Source organism: Ascaphus truei, chromosome 3 (assembly GCF_040206685.1).
Source record: "Ascaphus truei isolate aAscTru1 chromosome 3, aAscTru1.hap1, whole genome shotgun sequence".
NCBI classification, from domain to species: Eukaryota; Metazoa; Chordata; class Amphibia; order Anura; family Ascaphidae; genus Ascaphus; species Ascaphus truei.
In genome coordinates this window covers 436,576,002-436,600,151 of record NC_134485.1, presented here as the reverse complement: position 1 = coordinate 436,600,151, position 24,150 = coordinate 436,576,002, and the positions used below count along the sequence as shown (strand labels likewise).

Genomic DNA, 24,150 nt, shown 5'->3' with positions numbered 1-24,150 from the left:
TGTATCTGAACTGCTGCTACTATGTGCTGCTGCTGGGATCAGAGACAATAAAGAGACATTGCGGTTTTACATCAGACTGTGTGTGGGTTCTGGAGCATTCACCCTGGGAACAGGGTTATTTCTCTATAAGGGTCCTCCCCCACATTCTGGGAAGTTATAGAGGATGGAGGCGCTGCACCGTTGCTAAGGAGAAGATGGAGGCATATACCCCAGAAGCCTGGTCCTGTTTCCCCGACATCACCGCGGGAGACTCAGGCCCTCCTGTTACCGGCAGGTATGCACCACCAACATACATGTAGCCAGCCCTCACTACACCCTAGATATGGCATCTGTGTCTGGGGGGGGACATGGGTTACATAAACATAACTCTTTAATAAAATATACTGTGTCCTGTATCTTATGTGTAAGTCCCATTCTGGTGTCAGGGATGGAGTGAGGGTATAACTGCCTACACTCACTCGCCTCATTCTTGGCACACTCAAAAATAACTTTTAATTTTTTTTAAACACAAGAAATCACTCTGAGCTTTATCATAGAGCTGGAGCATCGCCTGAACCCCTATACTAGGTTCAGGGAATATGGGAACGAAGAGAAAAGGGGGAGCAAAGGATTAGAAGAAAACACACCTATAGCAACAGTGCTGAGATGACCTAATAAAATACTGGTCAATATCCTAAATAGAAGTGTGGTATCTGAATTAACAATTGTTGGTGGTCAAATACTCACACGGCCCTGTGTGAGCACATATGTATAAGGGTATCTTGCAGCTAAAACTTCTTCTTGTCCCAAGTGGTTGGTTAGATTCGGATGGGAATGGGGGGAGAGGTTAAAATGGTGACAACCATATATTTCCTACTGTACACGGCCATGTGTAAGCGCAATCCTTTGAGAGGTTACTGTGGTGTGCCTCTGATAGACCCGTCCGCGGTGATTCCCGTGGTACCGTGTACTCAGCTGCTAGCAGGCAGGATGTTGAATGGGGGTTCCCCTTCACTCATTCACACGTTCTAATCTTCCTTCCCTCCCGGTTCAGCAAACGGGGATGGGTGAGGTAAGATGATAGCAGGGGGTCAGTGGTAGTCTTTAGATGGATAAAAGTTTATTACACATAAAAAAAGAAGAAATACACTCACATAATAATGTTAAAACCCCGTTGCACTCTCGTTGTCGTGGTAGCAAGTCGCCTCCCAGCTGCGCTGTCTTCCGCGTCCGGGTTCAGAAGCGATGGCTTCGAAACGCGTTGAGCCGAGTAGCAGCACAGCTGAACCACAGTCTGGGTAGCTGTTCCATCTCCGAAGGCACAGTGTCGGCACTGCGATCCTATCACCCCTTCTTTCATACGCTCCAACCGGAAGTCGTTAGTCCAAGGCCCGGACGTGACGTCAGACGCTCTCCATTCGCGACCGGACGAGGGGGCACCCTCGTGGAGGGATACTGAAGGGGCTGGAGTTACTACTTCCCGAGTACCGACCAACTGCCTCAAGTAAAACATTACGTGAATTCGATCGTATGTCACATTGTGAGTACATGTCCCACGTGTTTTTAATCATAAAGTTTGGTGTTTTCTGGTCAACACTATGGTTTCTCTCCATTTCTGCATGAATCCGACTGCTTGTATTTGACTGCGAGTTGAAACCGTCACGAACATACCATCTAGCCCTATACCAGTATTTACTGTTGTGTGCTGCGGTTACATGTACCTGTCACTGCGAGTTGGAATCCCCAAGAACCATCTCTAAGCCACTTGCTGTTTTTTGTCTTACTCGTTGTAAGTAGGCCATCTATAAGAGCCAAGTTTTTTCATTGCAGATCACTTTTTTGTTAACTTACTGCACTATGATTTTTTATATGTTTTTTCATTCTGGGTTTTCCTGACGCCATCGCTCCCTTCCTGCCCTGGATCCTAACTACTTGTAAGGGAATCAGTGCATATTCCCTGTGAAGGTTGAGAATATTTCAGCTACACCTTATAACTTTATTATTATATATGTAACGGGGTTTCCCCCACCCAATCGCAGATCACACGGTGTGGGGGCAGGAAACATACATGGTTACTAATTGTGGTGCATAACCTGTTGGCTCACAGGAGGGCTGAGCTTCCGCCACGGGGAACCTGGGGTAATATTACTGTGGACAACTTACGTATAACGATGCAGCGCCTCCACCTGCGATGGCTCCCACCAGAGGGGGAGTAGTTCCTCGCAGGACAATCAATACTCACACACAAAATATATATATGGGACTTTACTTATTCCGCAACACAACATATAACCACAACAGTTTGCATAACCTGTGTCCCTTCCTGGAGGAGACACTTACTGCGCCATGCAGGACGCTTACGCTAATTTGCACCACAGCGAGCGCTAACACTTCTAGGCGTCACGGCGGACGCTACCACCTCTAGGCGTCACGGCGGACGCTACCACCTCTAGGCGTCACGGCGGACGCTACCACCTCTAGGCGTCACGGCGGACGCTACCACCTCTAGGCGTCGCGGCGGACGCTACCACCTCTAGGCGTCACGGCGGACGCTACCTCCCAAAGAGTGATCCCACCCTGTGTCCAGTAACCCCAACCCAATGTCTCGCACTCCCAAGTCATATACCAATGTGTGTGTGTGACTGCGCAGCCACTATGTCTGGTGATAAGCCTTGTTGGTGCACGTGAGTTGTGGGTTACCTGCCCGGGCTCCAGCCACGGGTGCCGCTATATCACTGGGGTTGGATCCACCGGGATATCCTCCTACGCGTGGGGTGAATTCCAGCGCGGATAATATCACCGTACAGCTCCGCACCGTCTCTACCTTAGTTAGGGTCTGTCTGCTGCCAGCAGGCCGCAGTCACGCTAGCTGGGCCTCCGTGGAGATAGTCCAGCTCCCTCTTAGCAATCCGAGCAATGGCCGTGATACACTCCTAGCAAATATATAATGGGGCAGGGTCCCTAACCTAGGGCCTGTCCCTACAATACTCAGCTGGGATGACTCAGGGCTATCTGGGGCCTAGGGGACTTACTGGCCTAGTGGAGAGAGTCACAGAACCCTGCACCCTACCTCCTTCCCCTAGCAGTTCCAGTCACCAACTGCTTTTCTCTGTCTGCTTTGTGCTGCCAGACTCACAGCTCTGCCTCAGACTACCGCAACAATGTTGCAGACCTCCAGGTGCCTCTTACTGACAGAGGCAGCACAGCAACAGGAACTCACTCTAACAACTCAGCAACAACTAACAACGCGCGCTCGCATACCAGAAGGAGGGGGTGGTGCGCAAGGGGGAATCTGGCTACATATATTTTTTCAATATAAAATTGTTGTTTTAGCGCTGTTCCAAGTCACTGGGTTCCACACAGTATTTTATTAGGTCATCTCAGCACTGTTGCTATAGGTGTGTTTTCTTCTAATCCTTTGCTCCCCCTTTTTTCTTCGTTCCCATATACTCGGAGGGTGTGGATACCCCTTCCTGGGGTTGAGCAGAGGAACTTACTGCAACTCACGGATTCCACTGTGAAAGCCCACATGTAATGGTTTGGATTAAGTATTATACTGTACCCTCCACCCTGTACTACACTACCGACACACTTTATTGAAGTGTGGTCGGTACCGCAAGCCGGGAAATCTCCCGGCTTGCTAGTGGCCGCCCCTCGGCGTGCCGCGCGTCATAGACGCGCGGTCACGCGTCATCGGGAGCGTGCGCCCCCTGCACGCGTGTCCAGGGGCTCCCCGAGGGAGCCCTGGTGTCCCGCGATCGCGGGACAGCGGCAGGGGGTTCCGGGGGACCCGGCGGACCCGGCAGCGGTAGGGAGAGCGCCCCGATCGGAGGGCGCTCTTCCGCTGCTTCGGCGCGCGCCCGTCACACTCGGGCGCGCGCCAGGCTACTGCTGCGGCACAGAACGGGCAAATGCTCGAATAAACTGTGCCGCAGCAGTAACACCCTAAGGTAAGCGCCCGGTTTTTTGTTTGCACTAGGTTCAGGGTACCTGGGCACCCCTCCTTATAGTAGGGACCCCCTGTCATACTAGGGACCCCCTGTATAGTTGCAGGTATACATTAACCTCTTCATGCCTGTTTACCTTGTCTGGATGATGCTGCAGCAGGGATCCTGGCGGGGAGTCGCAAGAACGTTTTCAGGGTCAGAGTTTGCCCGGAGTAATGTGCTTGGCTGCAGTCGAGAATCTCACTCGATTCCCGGATACAACTTTTGGGGTATCCCATATATCCGGAACCCCGATACATAGACACATTCTGTGAAGACTTTCTCTGGCAAACCCACCCTGAAACTTACAGCCTAGAAATCTCCCGGTCCCAGCACCCCAGGAAAGGCAAAAGACAAATAAATCTTTAATGTCACATAATTTGCACACAGACACAATAATACATTTCTGACACCTAGGTCCAAGAGCTGACACTCTAGTACCTCAACACACAGATCAGGGGGAACCAAGTGGGCTTAACCTTTATTAGTGAGCGTGGTTAGCCCCTTCACCATCACATTCCCCAAACCCCGTGGCATACGTGTCCCTGCAGCACATACACACATGGTGGTTATTTGTGTTTGAGAAGATATGACACAAAATTTGCTCTGAGAAAAGTCACATATTAATTAAGAAAATGATTATTTGTCACATGAGGCAGTTATTAAATTCTGCTATTAGTTTGTTTCCAAAACTGTTCTGCCTGAGAAATGAAATATTTACCCATAAAATAATGTGGTTTCTTTCTCACACAGAGTCTGCTGATTCTATAGAGACATATTCCCATCAGAGTCTGTATATAACACTCACCTCACCCTCCATAGTAACACAGACCAGGTGATATTCACAGGTGAATCATCTCAGCCCCATCTCCATCCAGCTGTAAGTACAATTTATTTCTAATGGTTATTTCTAATAGAGTTATTTTGATATGTGATAAAAGATGACCCTTTAATATGTAATGGCTAGAAGTATTTTCTGCATCTCAGAATATAAACCCCACTAATACTCCTCACGTGTAATAACTAGATACTATATTGTAAAGTAACACTGTATCCCCGGGGTGCAGCCCCCCCAGATATGTCTGATCTGTCCCGTGCTGAGCGTATTATTACACCTGTGATAACCTGTAACATTCTCTAACAGATCTGTAAAGATGCTTCTCTCCCAGAGACCTCTGCTGCTCGCGCTTCTCCTGGGGATAATCTCCATCGTCACATTGGTGGAATCGGCCAAATATGAGACGTAAGAAATGGAGTTTGTGGGACAGAGAAAGGAATAGAGATTTATTGGTGCTGTGTGTAGGATTGTAGCTGGGGATCCTTCATGTGATGCGTACCTGATATTAACCCTCCGGTGCCTGTTCCATTCGCAGCCTGTCTTATGTATTTGCCCTCCTCCTCCTCCTCCTCCTCCTCCTCCTCCTCCTCCTCCTCCTCGTGCGGGTAATTACAGGGGAGGAATAGCTTAGGACTGTATGGGACGAGGTATGTCCTTTCCTGCTGTGGGGATCTGTAAGGGTTAAACTCTTTCTAGGAAATCTGATTATAACAAATCAGTGACCGTGTTTGAAGCAATTACAGTATTTAAGCAAAAATGCCCAGACTTCCAATCCCAGCAGTATATATAACAGTATATAAGCATGTGTATTTGGGTTGCTTGTGTGTATTTGTGTACATGTGTAAGTAAGTGTGTAGCATTGTATATATTAGTGTGTCTGTGTTAAGTTATGTATATCAATACATTTGTGTCTCTGCATGTTATTATGTCTCTGTGTGTTATTGTATATCTCTGTGTGTTATTATATCTCTCTGCGTGTTATTATATCTCTCTGCGTGTTATTATATCTCTCTGTGTGTTATTATATCTCCCTGCGTGTTATTATATCTCTGCTTGTTATTATATCTCTCTAGTGTTATTATATCCCTGCGTGTTATTATCTCTCTCTGCGTGTTATTATATCTCTGCGTGTTATTATATTTATCTGCATGTCATTATATATGGCTGAATGTTATTATGTCTCTCTGCGTGTTATTATATCTCTGTGTGTTTTTATATCTCGTGGATAGGATGTGGTCAGAGATGACCAAGAGAAAGCGTTCCCATAGGTTGCACTCAACTAAATTAATAACTCTGAGTGATAATATATGTACACAGATAATTCAAATATATATATATATCTCTATCTTAAGCCATATGGGTATAGGAGGTTAAAATACAAAACAAAAAATTATTTATTACTTAATTGATACTTATTAAATACACAAAACAATGAACAGTAAATTTACAGCTAATCTAAAACCTCTTAAGTGGAGTTGAAAACGGAGTGGATCAGCAAAAAGGTGAGGTATAGCAATGTATACCTCACCTTTTTGCTGATCCACTCCGTTTTCAACTCCCCTTAAGAGGTTTTAGATTAGCTGTAAATTTACTGTTCATTGTTTTGTGTATTTAATAAGTATCAATTAAGTAATAAATAATTTTTTGTTTTGTATTTTAACCTCCTATACCCATATGGCTTAAGATAGAGATATATATATTTGAATTATCTGTGTACATATATTATCACTCAGAGTTATTAATTTAGTTGAGTGCAACCTATGGGAACGCTTTCTCTTGGTCATCTCTTACCACATCCTATCCATTAGTTCACAGTTCCATGCACCGCTTTTTACTTTGATATAGATTATTAAGGTGAGCAGTGTTTTTTCCATTCCCCACTTTTGTTATTATATCTCTGCATGTTATTATATCTCTCTGCGTGTTATTATATCTCTCTGCGTGTTATTATATCTCTCTGCGTGTTATTATATCTCTCTGCATGTTATTATATCTCTGCATGTTATTATATCTCTCTGCGTGTTATTATATCTCTCTGCATGTTATTATATCTCTGCGTGTTATTATATCTCTCTGCGTGTTATTATATATCTCTGCGTGTTATTATATCTCTCTGCGTGTTATTATATCTCTGCCTGTTATTATGTCTCTCTGCGTGTTATTATATCTCTGCCTGTTATTATGTCTCTCTGTGTGTTATTATATATATCAATATGGACAACACAAAAATTAAGTAGCGCTAAAGAGATGTGTAATAACTATAATAAATGATAAATTATAACATATTTAAAATATTAAAATGACCACAATTTAACCTACAGTAATAATATCTACAAACCATAACGTGATAGTGAAAAAAAAGGAAAAATCCAAAATGAATGTTCCACTCAACCAAAAAATCCAGAGAGAAATATAGTCCCAATAGAAGATCCAGGGAGCGTCCTTGCAGCTTTAAGGGGAGTGGTATAGCCGCATGGGAAATACTGTCCTGCGCTTCCGCTCGCTGTGTCTGCAAGGCACCTTTATGGTGTCAATCCGTCAAGTAGCTGATAAGGAGGGAGCTGTATATGGCCACTGAGTTACCCGGAGTAGGGGGGAATATAAATAAATAAACCCTTACCTATTCATTCTCTCCGGCCTGGGACCTTCTCTCCTCCGCAGCATGTGCGTGCAGCCTTCAGTGGTAATCAGGAAGTGAAAGGCAGGAATCCGGCGATCTCCCCCTCTACGCGTTTCACCCTCTCAGACGAAGGGCTACACCACGATCTCCCCCTCTACGCGTTTCACCCTCTCAGACGAAGGGCTACACCACGATCTCCCCCTCTACGCGTTTCACCCTCTCAGACGAAGGGCTACACCACGATCTCCCCCTCTATGCGTTTCACCCTCTCAGACGAAGGGCTACACCACGATCTCCCCCTCTACGCGTTTCACCCTCTCAGACGAAGGGCTACACCACGATCTCCCCCTCTACGCGTTTCACCCTCTCAGACGAAGGGCTACACCACGATCTCCCCCTCTACGCGTTTCACCCTCTCAGACGAAGGGCTACACCACGATCTCCCCCTCTACGCGTTTCACCCTCTCAGACGAAGCCCTATCTGTCATGCGCAGTGGCGCCGGATTCCTGCTTTTCACTTCCGGAGTGGTATAGCCAACCACTTTTGGAATCTATGAACAAAAAACAAACAAAAGCGCAAGCTCCATAGCACGTAACTGAGTAAAAAATAAGGTACATTTATTTAAAAAATCAGCAACACTTAAAATTACCGCCAGGAGAACTGATGAAGTCGCCGCAGCGTGACGAAACGCGTAGAGCTGTGACGTCATCGCGTTCGTGTTGGTGTATTTGGAGTCCCTGGCTTCCCTGCGCTCCGGCTGGCGGTAATTTTAAGTGCTAGCAACCATTGTATGAGGGAGCAAAGGGCGTGCAGGCATTGGATGCCTTTTTATCTTGCTGCCAATTTGGGATAGGAGTTCATGGTGAACCTGGGCTGTTTACATCCACTCTGCAAACCTGGGACTCACCCTACCACCGCAGATGACCACAATAGAGATTTCTCTCCCACGAATGGTTCTGTTTAAAATCCTGTAAGTGCACATTCCTATGGGTTGCTGATTTTTTAAATAAATGTACCTTATTTTTTACTCAGTTAAGTGCTAGGGAGCTTGCGCTTTTGTTTGTTTTTTGTTCATATATATAAATATATATATATCTGCGTGTTATTATATCTCTCTGATGTTTTTATATCTCTCTGCCTGTTATTATGTCTCTCTGTATTTTTACTATCATGCTGTACATTTCTTTATGTGCCCCTGTGGCAGTGAATGTGTTAAATCTGAGCTGGGAAATATTTGCCCCCTGACTCCCCGGGGGACATTTCCTGACATCAGTTTGTTGTCTTCTTCTCTAGTGAAGAAGATCAGATGTTGGAGACCAAGAGAGAGGAGAATGAGCAGGGAAATCGCATGGAGAGACTGGCAGGTCTCCTGGAAGAAGTGCGATCTCTTCTCAGACGAGATTCAGTTGATGCTTTTCCATTCTTTTGGAAACGGGGGACGCGGGCGGATAATATAGAGAGCAGAGAGTCAGATGATGCTTTTCCATTCTTTTGGAAACGGGGGACGCGGGCGGATAATATAGAGAGCAGAGAGTCAGATGATGCTTTTCCATTCTTTTGGAAACGGGGGACGCGGGCGGATAATATAGAGAGCAGAGAGTCAGATGATGCTTTTCCATTCTTTTGGAAACGGGGGACGCGGGCGGATAATATAGAGAGCAGAGAGTCAGATGATGCTTTTCCATTCTTTTGGAAACGGGGGACGCGGGCGGATAATATAGAGAGCAGAGAGTCAGATGATGCTTTTCCATTCTTTTGGAAACGGGGGACGCGGGCGGATAATATAGAGAGCAGAGAGTCAGATGATGCTTTTCCATTCTTTTGGAAACGAGAGACACGGGCGGATAATATAGATAGCAGAGAGTCAGATGATGCTTATCCATTCTTTGATAAACGGGAGACACAGGCGGATAATATAGAGAGCAGAGAGTCAGATGATGCTTTTCCATTCTTTTGGAAACGGGAGACACAGGCGGATAATATAGAGAGCAGAGAGTCAGATGATGGTTATCCAAATTTTTTTTTTACCAGGCCTCCTGTTGTATAAACCACTTATTCCACTTTTGTGGCCCAGTCATTAAATCCCCCAGTGATTGTCCTCATTACACGTGAGCTTTGCAATGTCCTGTAGCACTGCGCTCTCTGTATAAGGACAATGCCCTGTAACACTGCGCTCTCTGTATAAGGACAATGTCCTGTAACACTGCGCTCTCTGTATAAGGACAATGTCCTGTAACACTGCGCTCTCTGTATAAGGACAATGCCCTGTAGCACTGCGCTCTCTGTATAAGGACAATGCCCTGTAACACTGCGCTCTCTGTATAAGGACAATGTCCTGTAACACTGCGCTCTCTGTATAAGGACAATGCCCTGTAACACTGCGCTCTCTGTATAAGGACAATGCCCTGTAACACTGCGCTCTCTGTATAAGGACAATGTCCTGTAACACTGCGCTCTCTGTATAAGGACAATGCCCTGTAACACTGCGCTCTCTGTATACGGATAATGTCCTGTAACATTGCGCTCTCTGTATAAGGACAATGTCCTGTAACATTGCGCTCTCTGTATAGGGACAATGTCCTGTAACACTGCGCTCTCTGTATAAGGACAATGCCCTGTAACACTGCGCTCTCTGTATAAGGACAATGCCCTGTAACACTGCGCTCTCTGTATAAGGACAATGTCCTGTAACACTGCGCTCTCTGTATAAGGACAATATACATGTCACGCTGCTTTTATGGGGGTTCCTAAATCTCCTGATTTCCTGCTTTCTCCATGAAATAATAATGATAGAAATGAGAGATCACTGTTACAATGAGACAGACTGTAACATGAAGATAAAAGGGTCTCCCTCACTAATCCACGCCAGAGATTTAGCACACGCTAGTGTCACTGACGTGACTAGTACTAACATGCACTAATGTGAGTGTGTGCTTTAGTGAGTGAGACTCAGCATGTGTCACACATACACATGAGAAGAACATGCTACTAATAACCGTGCGTGTGCTGACAGTATACCTAATATCTGTGTCTGTGTCACACTGTCAGTGCTGAGAAGGGTTTCTTCCTCTGTCTGTAACCGTATAATCACAAAGATCATTTGTACGCTGCTTTTCCCTTTTACTTTGCAATAAAACAGCATTTCAGCATCAGTTTGTGTAGTCTCTTACTTCACAGTGACAGTACAAACACCTCTACTCCCACAGTGACAGTACACAAACACACACAGACACCTCTACCCCCACAGTGACAGTACACACACCTCTACCACCACAGTGACAGTACACACACACACACACATACACACACACACACACACACACACACACACACACACACACACACACACACACACACACACACACACACATTAACACATATCTCTACCCCCACTGTGACAGTACACACACAAAAACTCACACACACCTCTACTACCACAGTGACAGAGCACACACACAAACACACACCTCTACCCCCACAGTGACAGAGCACACACAAACACACCTCTACCCCCACAGTGACAGAGCACACACAAACACACACCTCTACCCCCACAGTGACAGAGCACACACAAATACACACCTCTACCCCCACAGTGACAGAGCACACACCTCTACCCCCACAGTGGCAGTACACACATACACACACAAACACACATAAACACTTCTAAAACCACAGTGACAGTACCCACACATACCTCTACCCCTACTGTGACAGTACACACACAAACACACACACACATACACGTCTACCCCCACAGTGACAGAGCACACACACACACCTCTACCCCCCACAGTTGCAGTACACACACACACACTCTCATATACACACCTTTACCCCCACAGTGACAGTACACACACACACACACACACACACACCTCTACCCACAGTGACAGTACACACACACACACCTACCCCCACAGTGACAGTACACAAACACACACAAACACACACACACACATACACACACACACCTCTACCCCCACAGTGACAGTACACACTGTGACGAGAACAAGGGTAATTAGGTCTAAATAAAGTAATTATACCCGACTTATTATCCCCAACTTGCATTGGGAATGAAGGGGTTAAAAGTATTTACACTGCACTACTGTCTTTGCCCTGTCCCAACCTTCTTAACCCCCATTTGCAGGCTATTTCCTGCCTGCTGGAATGGAAGTGAATGTAATGCCTGCTATATCCTATTGCGACACAAGATGGAGTAGTGAGCACCACAGCCCGCCCTGTGTATGGAAGGTCTGCTGTACTAGATGGGTATCCATTTCAAGTGCTTGACTCTGTATTGTATTGTACAGTATGTAACGGGTATTCCCCCCCCCCAATCGCAGATATAGTGTGGGGTGCAAGGGAACATACAAGGTTACCATAGGTGTGGTGCATTACCTGTTGGCTCGCAGGAGGGCTGAGCTTCCGCCATGGGGAACCTGGGGCAATTATACTAGTGGTACTCACTTACAATGATGCAGCGCCTCCACCTGCGATGGCTCCCACCAGAGGGGGAGTGGTTCCTCGCAGGACAATCAATAATACCATACACGGGAATATATATATTAACGAGTGACTTTACTAACAAGCAATATAACATATCACGCAATACCTTTATATAACCTGTGTCCCTCTCTAGAGGAGACACCTACGGCGTCGCGCAGGACGCTTTCCCAACACCAGGTGATCCCGCCCAGTGTCCCGAGAATCCCACCCAATGTCCCGCACTCTTGGAGAGAACGTGGGTGACTGCGCAGTCACAGTTACACTAAGGGGCCCGTTGGTGCACTTATGACTGTATGGTACCTGCCGATCACTCCGGTACTCGGATCAGCAACTGGCTTCGCAAAGGGTCAGACGTGTGATGAATCCGTCTGATCCTCCAACCGAACTCGTTTGTACGCAGACCGCCAGGGCGGTCTCCCTCTGGAATAGTCTCTGCGGACCCCAACGTGGGTCCGAACCGCTTTACAGGAACCGCAGCGTCCGCTGAGTCCCTAACTAACACTTGGTACTAACGTAACAGGAACACTAACCTAGGGCCTGTCCCTGTGGTACCGCAACCTAAAGTGGCTTTGGGGAAAACTCCTAGAGGCCTACCGGGGTTAATAACCTGCCCCACTCCCCTAACTCTTCCCAGCCCTGACTGTACTTACTAAGACCTAACGAGTCCCAGCGCCTACAGCAGCAAGCTGTAGCTCATTGGATGCTGCAGCCAACGTGCTGCGCAACAAGGTGCCTGCCTGTCAGACCTCACAGCACTAACAGCCGTGACTCTGACAAGGCAGCACTCTACACTAAGGGCAGCGTCCCTATCTTGGGCCTCCCTAAGCATTTACCCACTAATCTAGTGGGGAGTTGGGGCCTACCTGGGGTGTGGGTACCTATATGGGGCAGGAGCTGCACTCGCTCCCCGCACCCTTCCTTCCCTCACAGCTCCCTGACTCCAACTCTCTGTAACCTTCCTTTCCCAGCTCCCACTAATGTAAGTGGCAGGGTCCCTAACCTGAGGGCTGTCCCTGGCAACACTCACCTTACTGGGGAGCTGAGCTATCTCGGGCCCTGGGGGTGCTGGCCTAGTACAGGGAGTCCCTGACTCCTGTACCCTACCTCCTTCCCTGGGCTGCTCAGGTCTCTGACTGACAAAAACCCTGTCTGCACACAACATTGTTGCAACTCTGCAGCATGAGAATCTGCCAGCTCTATTGGCTTCAATGCTGCCTGTGACCAGGGTGAAAGTGCAGTCCCCAGAGGCTGCTGGGAATTGTAGTTCTTGGCAAAGCTCTTTCTATGGGGACCGTGTGTGCGACCTTTACTGCGCATTGGCAAAGCTCGCGCCAAAACCAAGAGGGCGGTGCCCGCCGGGAGAAGTCGCCGTCCCCTTCCCCCACTGCCACAGGGGTAAGGCAGGGGGCAAAGGAAAATCAGGGGAACCGGGGGTGACCCCCTTACAAGTATGTCTTTATTTATATAGCGCCATTAATGTACATAGCGCTTCACAGTAGTAGTACACGTGGTAATCAAATAAATAACAAATAATATAAATGTAACGGTATTTCTGAACCGGTCTGACCCACCCAATCTCACATTGGCCCCTGTGGTCTAACCGGTCCCCATTACATGGTAGTAGTGTCTGGTGGTGCACCTGTTGGCTACAGGACTCCTGAGTCTCCCGCATGATGGTGTGTGGGGAGGACCCGTCCAGACAGGCAGCTGAGGTAGTGTGCTGAGTCTCACCTAGTTCCAGTGCAGCGCCTCCACCTCACCAGGGTCCCTGCGTCCGCATGGGGATGATCCTGACGAGGAACTCCTCGGTGGTGCAACCTCCTGTGTAATCATTGGACTCTCACACTCAGGGGTTTCTCTGATCAGCTCCATCTTTATTGCTTGAGGTGGGCTAGCTGCCCTCCACAATGGGGTTTATTCAGCCGATCATCTCGCCCGTGTTCCCTTTAGATAGGTATGTCACCTAAATCAGGGATTCACTATTCCCGCAGGAATCACTGCCCTGTGCCAGGTCCCTGGACACAGTCTCCCATGGAGTTACTAAAACATAACTAACACTCTGCAGAACTAGGACTTGAACTAGAACTCCTCCTCTCAGCAAAACTCTTCCTCAACTAACTTTAGAACACAGTGCTGTGCCTTATGTAAGCTTCTGAGGCTGACACATCTCTGACATCACTAACCATGGAATCAGAGCATGTGACCAGTCCCAGCCATACACAGGGCACCCCACCAGGGTGTGAGGGGAAACCTCCATGATTAATACTGGCATGCCCACACTTACCAGGCCTTACTGCCAGCAGGAGAGATGACTGTAGGCATTTTACATGACCGCTATATTCTCCCCCTGGTGAATCCCATCGTCCTCGCTGGGACCTAAATTTAGATACCTCTTTCCAGGAAACACTGCAACAGAAAACATAATCAACATCACACAAATTTCCTCATAATGCAGTACACATGAATACAGTCATCCGCCAAGCCCGCCCCGACCAGCAGCCACAGACCCGCGTGATGCACAGTACCACCTAAAAATAGTGATAGGGGTCAGGTTTCTTGACCTCTCTACCCCCCATATCCAGAACTGTTACTGAGAAATGCCTGGGTAATCCCCTCTCTGGTCTATATGTTACTCTGTGTTTATAGATATTTCTCCCAATGGCCCATATGCGGATTAAATGTTCTTTCCGTTCCTCGGCCTTCTTTCCTATCACGGAACTCCCTCTCCCCACTAGGTGCATTTCTATGGCCTCCCTAAGCCACCTATCCCGGTTGTCCTCTATCTCATCCATGAGAGGCTCAGGGACATACGGGTACTCCAACCCGTGGGAATTTTTATAACGAGCCATTATGGTTCTCTCGGCCCTACTAATTCTAGTCAGGTCAGCCTTACCTGCCCTCCCAGGCAGCACCCATGATAGGGGTTCGTCAGGATCCACGGGGTCTGACAAAATGCTGGGACCCATAGGTTCTATCTCCCTATGCTCTATTTGAAGCCAGCGCTCCTGCAACTCCCTGTCCCTCTGTTCTGGGGTAAACTCTCCCACCGCCCACCAATAGTCCACTACATCCTCTCGCCGGATGAGGAACCGAGTGCGGTCCATCCAGGCCGAGTACCCTTCAAATAATGGGGCCCACCAACGGTTCTCCCGGAATCTGTTTGACCTTCCTGAGTCCCTATCATCGTCCATGGAAAATACCCCTGATGACCGCTCAGATCGCGGTGAAAACCACCTCGAAGACCCCGGGGCCTTTACCACTGGCTGGGGTGCGGTTGTGGCCACACTCAACTCTCCCCCTCCCCGTGAATCGCCCTCCGTAGCGCCACTGCGCTGCCTTTCCCCAGTCCGTCTTCCCTCTCCCCCCGGTGAATTGTCCACGTACTCCAGGCTAGGCGGTGAACCCGGTGACCGTGTGATGGGGGTAGGGGTATTACCTAGGGCATGGGGTTGGGCATAGGGGCACGGGACAGGACCCCACGGGGTCATGACCCGCTCCTGACTGTCCGTGGACTGATCCAAGGATGATGTCTCACCCTCCTCTGTCCTGAGATCGTCTCTCCAATTTCTGGGCCTTGTAAGTGATCGGGGACCTTCCCCCGATCGCCGAAGCGTCGCTGCTTCTTCTTCCTGGGTTCCGCCGTCGCCACCAGAAGTGACGTCCTCCCCGGAACCGGAAGCGTCGCCATCTCGCGTGGGACCCCCATGCGGGATCTCTTCCTCTATGACGACATCCGGTTGCTCCGCCGTCGCCACCGGAAGTGATGCCGTCCCTCCACGTGCGCTCCGGGCCTGGCGCGGCCCCTCCAGCGCTTCGCCGTCTGTTGCGACCAGGTAAGATATAGGGCTGTTTGGCTTACCCGTCCGCAGGGGTGTAGGCGTCTCTCTCCCGTCTCCGCCAGGTCCTGGGGTGGCGGGACTCCGTCGGTCGGATCGCCGATCTGCGGGGGACGTCCTGCCACTCACCCCACGGGGTGTCGTTCTCCCGGTCTGCCTTTTCAGCCCCGTTTTTACCACCGCCAGCTCACGGAGGTCCTCGTCTGAGAAATCCCCTTTTTCAGACTTAGGGGTCTCCGGACGGGGTGACTGTCTCTTTTCCCCGAACGCGGGGGTTGATTCAGCCGCCTCAATCGCCAGTGACCCAGCCGACTTGACCGGCTCCAGTCCCTTGTTTCCGGGACTCGCGCGGTTGATCCATAGCGCGCCCGGGGACTCGGCGGAGCGCCTTGTCACGTCCACCGGGGGGTCAGCAGGCTGTATAGGAATAAATGTGGGCATAGGCCACAGGTACAAAGTCCCGCAATGAGGGCAACGTGCCGCCGTATTGACAGTGCCTCCGGGCAGCCCGCATTGTAGGCAGAGCCCAACCACCGTCTCGGTATTGGCCACCCTCACCACTAGCACCCCGCCGGGCACTGAGTAGGGCTGGGTAGAGACCATAGTGCCCACAGTGGAGGAGCAGGCCATTCTTTGTACAGGAGTCACTTCCTGTACAGGTCTCTTCTTCTCAGTGGTTCCTCGCAACTGACTGGTGGAAGTTGCTGGATCCGCCACTCCCTGCTTCGGCTCCTCCCTTCTCTGACAGAGCTGGAACCCGCCCCCAGGGGTTGCAATAATGGGCGGGTCCCACAGGGGAATATCATGCCCCTTAATTAAGGCCGCGCCTTTCTCAGTCCTGGTGGGCGCGGTCTGCGTTTTCGCGCCAGTTTCCTCCTCAGAGCTGGAGTCTTTTCCCGCGGCTAGTTCCCGCCTTCTCCTTGCAGCAGCTTTTTGCACAAGGTACGCTTTCTTGCAATTCACCTCCACGGCCGGAACTACTTTTTGTAGTGGCGCCGTCTGAATATCAGTCCCTGGGCCCAGTGGGTGCATCCCCACAGGCCATAATTGAAAGTCACTCCCCCTGGTAGAAATCAGGGGAGGGTCCCATAGACTTAGCGGTTGACTCAGCACAGGGGCTGAGTTAGTCACTGTCCATCCCGGCGCAGCCATAGCTTTCGCGCCATGCCCCCCATCAGGGCGGGGCTCTGCTGTTCGCGCCATTCCCGGCCAGCTCTTTGCAAGTCCTGCATCAGCCATTTTCTCTGCGACTGGCCCATGCGGTTTCCCTAGCAAGCGGGAACCGCCATTTTGGTTGACTTTTAAGCCTGAAAAGTCCATTTGTTTGCTCTCCTCGCGGGGTTCTCCCCCAATTATTACAATGTCCTCACACTCTTCAAGGGTGGCCCCTCGCTGTCCCAGACAGGATAAAAACGGGGCAGCCACGGCCTTCGCTCCGCTCCAGAGCAGATTGGTCAATGACAATTCGGCAACAGTCTGCTCTTCAGTGGGTTGCACGCCACGGGTGCCCTCCCCATCAGCCTCTGTCCGCCATTTCATGTTCTCCGCACCACGCGGATCCTCCACTCTCTCGTAACAGTTGTCGTACATGGGGCTCCACTCTGCGGGGCAGCCGCCACACCGGTACAATAAAGATTAGCTTCAGATGTACCACCACATGTGTACCTTATCTAGGTGTGACCCAGTGTTGCACTACCTCAGGCTAGGCTCACTCTCTCAGTGTCTGCTGTGTCTCCTTCCTCCCAGTCTGTGCTCCCTACGGTGAGTGTCTGGAATGGCTAGGTACTCTGGCTCTGCCATGCAGTACTTGGGGCGTCTACCTGTCTTGGTCAGCCTAGCGCAGACCCTCTCCAGGATTCCTGACCATGTTAACAGGCTATCCCTTTAGGCATCCTACCAACTAGCACTGCCTCAAGGTGACTCGGTCAGCTATAGCCCGGCTCCAGACCCCTCACTCCCTTCAGGCCCCTAGGTTGTCCCTGCGAACTGACAATATCCTGTCAGCCCCTCTGACAACCCCTAGGTCCGTCCCTACGCAGCACAAAGTGGCAGCAGACACTCTCCCTGTTTCCCAGTGTGCCTAGCTAGAGCCTGTCCTGATGACAGATCTGATCTCAGCAGCTCGCCTCCAAATGTAACGGTATTTCTGAACCGGTCTGACCCACCCAATCTCACATTGGCCCCTGTGGTCTAACCGGTCCCCATTACATGGTAGTAGTGTCTGGTGGTGCACCTGTTGGCTACAGGACTCCTGAGTCTCCCGCATGATGGTGTGTGGGGAGGACCCGTCCAGACAGGCAGCTGAGGTAGTGTGCTGAGTCTCACCTAGTTCCAGTGCAGCGCCTCCACCTCACCAGGGTCCCTGCGTCCGCATGGGGATGATCCTGACGAGGAACTCCTCGGTGGTGCAACCTCCTGTGTAATCATTGGACTCTCACACTCAGGGGTTTCTCTGATCAGCTCCATCTTTATTGCTTGAGGTGGGCTAGCTGCCCTCCACAATGGGGTTTATTCAGCCGCTCATCTCGCCCGTGTTCCCTTTAGATAGGTATATCACCTAGATCAGGGATTCACTATTCCCGCAGGAATCACTGTCCTGTGCCAGGTCCCTGGACACAGTCTCCCATGGAGTTACTAAAACATAACTAACACTCTGCAGAACTAGGACTTGAACTAGAACTCCTCCTCTCAGCAAAACTCTTCCTCAACTAACTTTAGAACACAGTGCTGTGCCTTATGTAAGCTTCTGAGGCTGACACACCTCTGACATCACTAACCATGGAATCAGAGCATGTGACCAGTCCCAGCCATACACAGGGCACCCCACCAGGGTGTGAGGGGAAACCTCCATGATTAATACTGGCATGCCCACACTTACCAGGCCTTACTGCCAGCAGGAGAGATGACTGTAGGCATTTTACATGACCGCTACATAAATAACAGGTCATGGGAATAAGCGCTTTAGACATAAAAGTAACATTAAGGAAGAGGAGTCCCTGCCCCGAGGAGCTTACAGTCTAATTGGTAGGTAGGGAGAACGTACAGGGACAGTAGGAGGGAGTTCTGGTAAGTGCGTCTGCAGGGGGCCAAGCTTTATGTATCATGTGTTCAGAATATCCACAGGGCTATTCATATGCTTCTTTAAGCAAGTGTGTCTTAAGGTGGGTCTTAAAGGTGGAGAGAGAGGGTGCTAGTCGGGTACTGAGGGCAAGGGCATTCCAGAGGTGTGGGGCAGTCAGTGAGAAAGGTTTAAGGCGAGGGAGGGCTTTAGATACAGAGGGGGTAGAAAGAAGACATCCCTGAGCAGAACGCAAGGGTCGGGATGGTGCATAACGAGAAATTAGGGCTGAGATGTAAGGAGGGGCAGAAGAGTGTAAAGCTTTAAAAGTGAGGAGAAGAATTGAGTGCGAGATGCGGGATTTGATCGGAAGCCAGGAGAGGGATTTCATAAGGGGAGATGCTGAGACAGATCTAGGAAAGAGTAGAGTGATTCTGGCAGCAGCGGCCGGACAGCAGGAGGTTACAGTAATCAAGACGGGAGAGAATGAGGACCTGAGTCAGAGTTTTAGCAGTCGAGTAACAGAGGAAAGGGTGTATCTTTGTTATATTGCGGAGGAAAAAGCGACAGGTTTTAGAAATGTTTTGAATGTGAGGGGCGAATGTGAGAGAGGAGTCGAGTGTGACCCATAGACAGCGTGCTTGTGCTACTGGGTGAATGATTGTAGTTCCAACAGTAATGTGGAAGGAGGTAGTAGGGCCAGGTTTGGAAGGAAGTATGAGGAGCTCTGTTTTAGCCATGTTGAGTTTAAGGCGGCGGAGGGCCATCCAGGATGATATAGCAGAGAGACATTCAGAAACTTTGGTTTGTACAGCAGGTGTAAGGTCGGGTGTTGAAAAGTATATTTGTGTGTCGTCAGCATAGAGGTGATAATTCAACCCAAAAGATGTTATTACTGTAGGTCACCTAGAGAGAGTGTGTACAGAGAAAAGAGAAGAGGTCCCAGGACAGAGCCCTGGGGTACCCCCACAGAGAAATCAATAGAGGAGGAGGTGTTAGCAGAAGAGACACTGAAAGTACGATGGGAGAGGTAGGATGAGATCCAGGATAGAGCTTTGTTCCGAGTATGGAGAATATGAAGGAGAAGAGGGTGGTCCACAGTGTCAAATGTTGCAGAGAGGTCGAGAACAGTAATATGAGCAGAGTGTAATGACCTCTGTCTTTGGCAGCATGGAGGTCGTCAGTTATTTTAGTGAGGGCTGTTTCCGTGGAGTGAGCAGTGCGGAAGCAAGATTGTAGAGGGTCTAGGAGAGAATAGGTGTTGAGAAAATGGAGCAAGCGAGAGAATACAAGACGTTCAAGGAGTTTAGAGGCAAAAGGCAGGAGGGAGACACGTCGATAGCTAGAAAGACAGGTAGGGTCAAGCGTTCTGTTTTTGAGTAATGGTATGACTGTTGCATGTTTGAAGGAGGATGGAAAGGTTCCAGAGCAGAGGGCGGAGTTAAAAATGTGTGTGAGCGTAGGGATTATAGTAGAAGCAAGAGGTTTTAGGAGATGGGAGGGAATGGGGTCAAGAGGGCAAGTGGTAGAGGGAGAAGAGGCGATCAACAGCGACACATCCTCCTCTGAGACAATGTAAAAAGAGTCAAGGAAGGCAGGAGGAGGGTAAGGAAGAGGTGTAGGATGGGAGGAAGAAACAGAGGGGATGTTCTGCCATATGGATTCCACCTTTTCCTTAAAATAGTCAGCAAAGTCCTGAGCGGAGATGGAGGAAGGAGAGGCAGCTGAGGGTGGTTTGAGTAGAGTATCAAAGACAGAGAACAGTCGGCGTGGGTTAGACTTGTGCATGTTGATTAGTGCAGAAAAGTAGGCTTGTTTAGCTTGCGAGAGGGCAGAGTTTAAACAGGATAGCATAAATTTGTAGAGAAGGAAGTCTGCGAGAGTGTGAGACTTCCTCCAGAGGCGTTCAGAGGAACGAGTGGAGGAACGCAGCATGCGCGTGTGGGAATTTAGCCAGGGTCTAGGGTTAGAAGGGCGAGGGCGGCAGAGAGAAAGCGGGGCATGTAGATCAAGAGACGAGTACAAGACAGAGTTGTAGTTCCTGACCAGGTTGTCAGGGTCTGTAGCAGAGCTGAAAAAGGAGAGGGTGGAGCTTAAAGTGGACTCAAAGTCAGGTAAGTGAATAGAGCTCAGGTTTCTGCAGAACCGGGGGGTAGATGGAGGTGGAGAAGGGGAGAAGCGAGATAGAGAGAATAAGATGAGGTGATGGTCAGAGATAGGAAAAGGGGAAATGGAGAAATCGGAGAGAGAAGTTTTTAGTGAAAACCAGGTCTAAGTAGTGGCCATCCTTGTGGGTGCTGGCTGCAGTCCATGTTGAAGGCCAAAAGTAGAGGTTAGAGAAAGAAAGCGGGAGGCCCAAGGGAGAGAGGCGTCATCAATGTGGCAATTGAAGTCCCCAAGGAGAAGAACAGGGGAGTCTGAGGAGAGAAAGAAAGAGAGCCAGGATTCAAAGTGAGAGAGAAAGGCAGAAGGGGGATGAGTAGGGGTAGGTGGGCGATAGATGACCGCCACATGGACAGGGAGAGGAGAGAAGATCTGGACAGTGTGAGCCTCAAAGGAGGGAAAAGCAAGAGAGGGAGGAATAGGAAGGGTTCGGCAACGGCAGAAAGAGGAGAGCAGGAGCCCCACGCCTCCACCCCTGCCATCAGTGCGCGTAGTGTGGGAGCAGGAAAGGCCACCATCGGAGAGGGCAGCTTCCAGAGCGGAGTCAGACTGAGTGAGCCAGGTCTCAGTTATAGCAAAGAGAAGCAGGGAGTGAGAGAGAAAGAAGTCATGCATAGAGAGGAACTTGTTAGAGAGGGAGCGCGCATTCCAAAGGGCACAGGAGAAAGGGAGAGATGAGGGAGTGTGGCAGGGGATGGGTATGAGGTTGGAGGGGTTGACACCAGAAGGAGTGGAGGTTGCAATTTGCAGGCGAGGACGAGCGCATATAGGAATAAGGCAGGGACCAGGATTGGGAGAGATATCCCCAGAAGCAAGGAGGAGAAGCATGGATAGAAAGAGGATGTGTGAGGATGATTTGTAGGGGTGTGTTTTAGTGCAGGGGATATAGCTGTGTGGTGTCAGAGGGCGCAGGTAAGAAAGGAGTTCATGTGAACAGAAAAGTGGTGAAGGAAGGAGAGATGGAGATATATGAATAGAGTTAGAGACATAAGGAGACTGGTGGAAGAAGTGCATAATTTGAGAAGAAGCGAAGTCACAGCAAATATAAATGGTAAAGGCAGCATCACAGCAGTAATGATGCAGTCTGGTGATATCCTCCTTTCCAGCGTAGTTCAAATGCAGGAATCAGGGCCAGATGGGGTGTCCACTTCTTATTAACTTTCTTTTAAACTTGAGTTGTTCAGCAGTCCTGCCACTTATAATGGGCTACTAACTTCCTTTTAAACTTCAGTTGTTCGGTAGTCCTGCCACTTATAAAATAGGCTGCAGGCAGCATTAGGCTGTTCTATCTGGGGTTATATAGGCCTAAAAAGTCACCTGACAGTGTGGTTCTGTCTGCTTAATTAGCACATCTGAGGCACATTCAAACAGATGGTTTTCTACACAGAGTGTTCCCTCCCTAGTTGTGAACACTTAATTTGATTAGGGGTAGACAGAAAACAGCATTCAAATATGGTTTTTACCTAGCATTGGATCACTTGCATATATATATTACACACAGCAAAGGCTTCAATTAAGTTTTAGAGATGGTTTTTACCTAAGGAGAGAAGAAGGATAAGATCCATTAGGGTAAGAATTCCTTCCTTCCTTTTAAACATGAGTTGTACAGTAGTCCTGCCAGTTATAATGGGCCACTTTGAATATATAACCGCAAAGCAATTTAATAATTGGCTTGCGGTTAGATTTCAAGTAGTTTTACCGATACAATGTATCCGTACCTCGTTAGCCTGCAGAACTTGCAAGGCAGCAAGTCAATGGCCGTGGGAAGTAGGTCAATTGACGTGGGAACCGGGGGAACTTGGGTTCCCACAACCAAGCCTTTTCAATAAAGCAAGCTAACTTGTGAAAGGAGGCACTCAGCACCCTTGTTTTTGGTGTGCAAGCATAAAGTAGTAAAACACAAACATACATATATACATTACAGTCGTGGTACACCGGGAACATGTAGTTTTAATAAAGTGTATGGAACTGTAAATGTAAAATGTACAGGCAGGAACAGGTTTTTCTGTAAGGCCCGGAAAAATCCTCTGACATGTAAATGTGCCGGGGGTGAATGAGCTGAGGGTATTTGCTTCCTGCACTTCAAAGAGGTCCCGCTGAGCCGGCGACCCTCAGTCTAAAGAAGAGACAGGGATGAAAAACCTCAGAGCACCATAATGAATACATGGCCGGAATCCTGATAAGTGGCAGATCCCGGACCATTGACACCTTTGGCCAAACCCCAGACTAAGGGGCGCCAGCAAGAGGGTGTATCCCAGGTATGCTAAGTTGCATGGGTGTTAAGCTGACACATGCGCTTTGCAAACCGGAAAGCCTTTTTGCCCGGGTTTGCAAACTGCGGGCAAAGCAGCCATTGGTGGGTGAGATATTCCCACGGAGGGGATTGGGTGAACATGTTAAAGGTACCCTTGAACAGCCTATAACTGTGCCCACCGGACTATCCCCAAGGTTTTCGCATTCGAGAGAAATCAAGAAACCATACATGATGTAACTACGCTCACACAGGTCTTCGTTCAAAAGCACAGCGGTATGAAGTTCTACAAAATACTTTGAATTGGCCAAGATATTAGATCGGCAAGTTGCGATCTAGCCACGGAACCTTTAAACAAAGCCTGCATTTCTTGCGCTTTCGTGAAAAGGAAAATGTATTTTGTTTCCCCATCCCAGTAAGTGTTGTTTTAAGTGTATTCTGAAGTTGTCGTGTGTTTGTCTGGCAAGGAAATAAATCACAATTTAATTTGCTCCTTGTTGTGTTCAATCGAGTACCCAGAAATATAAATAGTGTTGATAAGTTGTGTCCACAGTGACAGGCTTTGTATTAACTGGTGGCAGCGTGTGGGATACTGATTGAACCTATACTATAGTCTCCTGCAGGATCCTGTAGTATAGTGAGGCCCTCGTAGCTTGCAAGCTCCTCAGACAAGTGACAACTTACACACACTGCTAAAGAGCACGAGAGACTTCACTGTCCCTTTACCCACACCCCGAAAGCACCATGAGTAAATCGCTCAGGAAGGTTCCGATCCTGGACCAGAGAGAAGGTCGTGGAGAGAGGTGCGGGGTATGGCTTACCGACAGATGGGCGGTCAAAGGTACAACTGGAGGAGCATTTGGAGCGTCACGAAGACCGCATGGTCCCACAAGAGGGGCAAATCCCCGT

The 24,150-nt window shown here is 49.0% G+C and overlaps 1 protein-coding gene across 1 annotated transcript; it reads left to right on the top strand.

The window, feature by feature from the left end:
* Window positions 1-4,708: 4,708 nt before the first annotated feature.
* Window positions 4,709-10,572, top strand: LOC142490539 (uncharacterized). The gene is made up of 3 exons (XM_075592949.1): window positions 4,709-4,845; window positions 5,110-5,208; window positions 8,718-10,572. The coding sequence occupies exons 2-3, from the start codon at window positions 5,120-5,122 to the stop codon at window positions 9,469-9,471; spliced, it is 843 nt and encodes a 280-aa protein (XP_075449064.1). The 5' UTR covers window positions 4,709-4,845; window positions 5,110-5,119; the 3' UTR covers window positions 9,472-10,572.
* Window positions 10,573-24,150: the final 13,578 nt, after the last annotated feature.

Excerpts from the sequence above, each read along its gene's own strand:
- LOC142490539 (XM_075592949.1), top strand. The coding sequence starts at position 5,120 with ATGCTTCTCTCCCAGAGACCTCTGCTGCTCGCGCTTCTCCTGGGGATA. Across the intron at positions 5,209-8,717 it reads GAATCGGCCAAATATGAGAC|TGAAGAAGATCAGATGTTGG; the intron begins GTAAGAAATGGA and ends CTTCTTCTCTAG.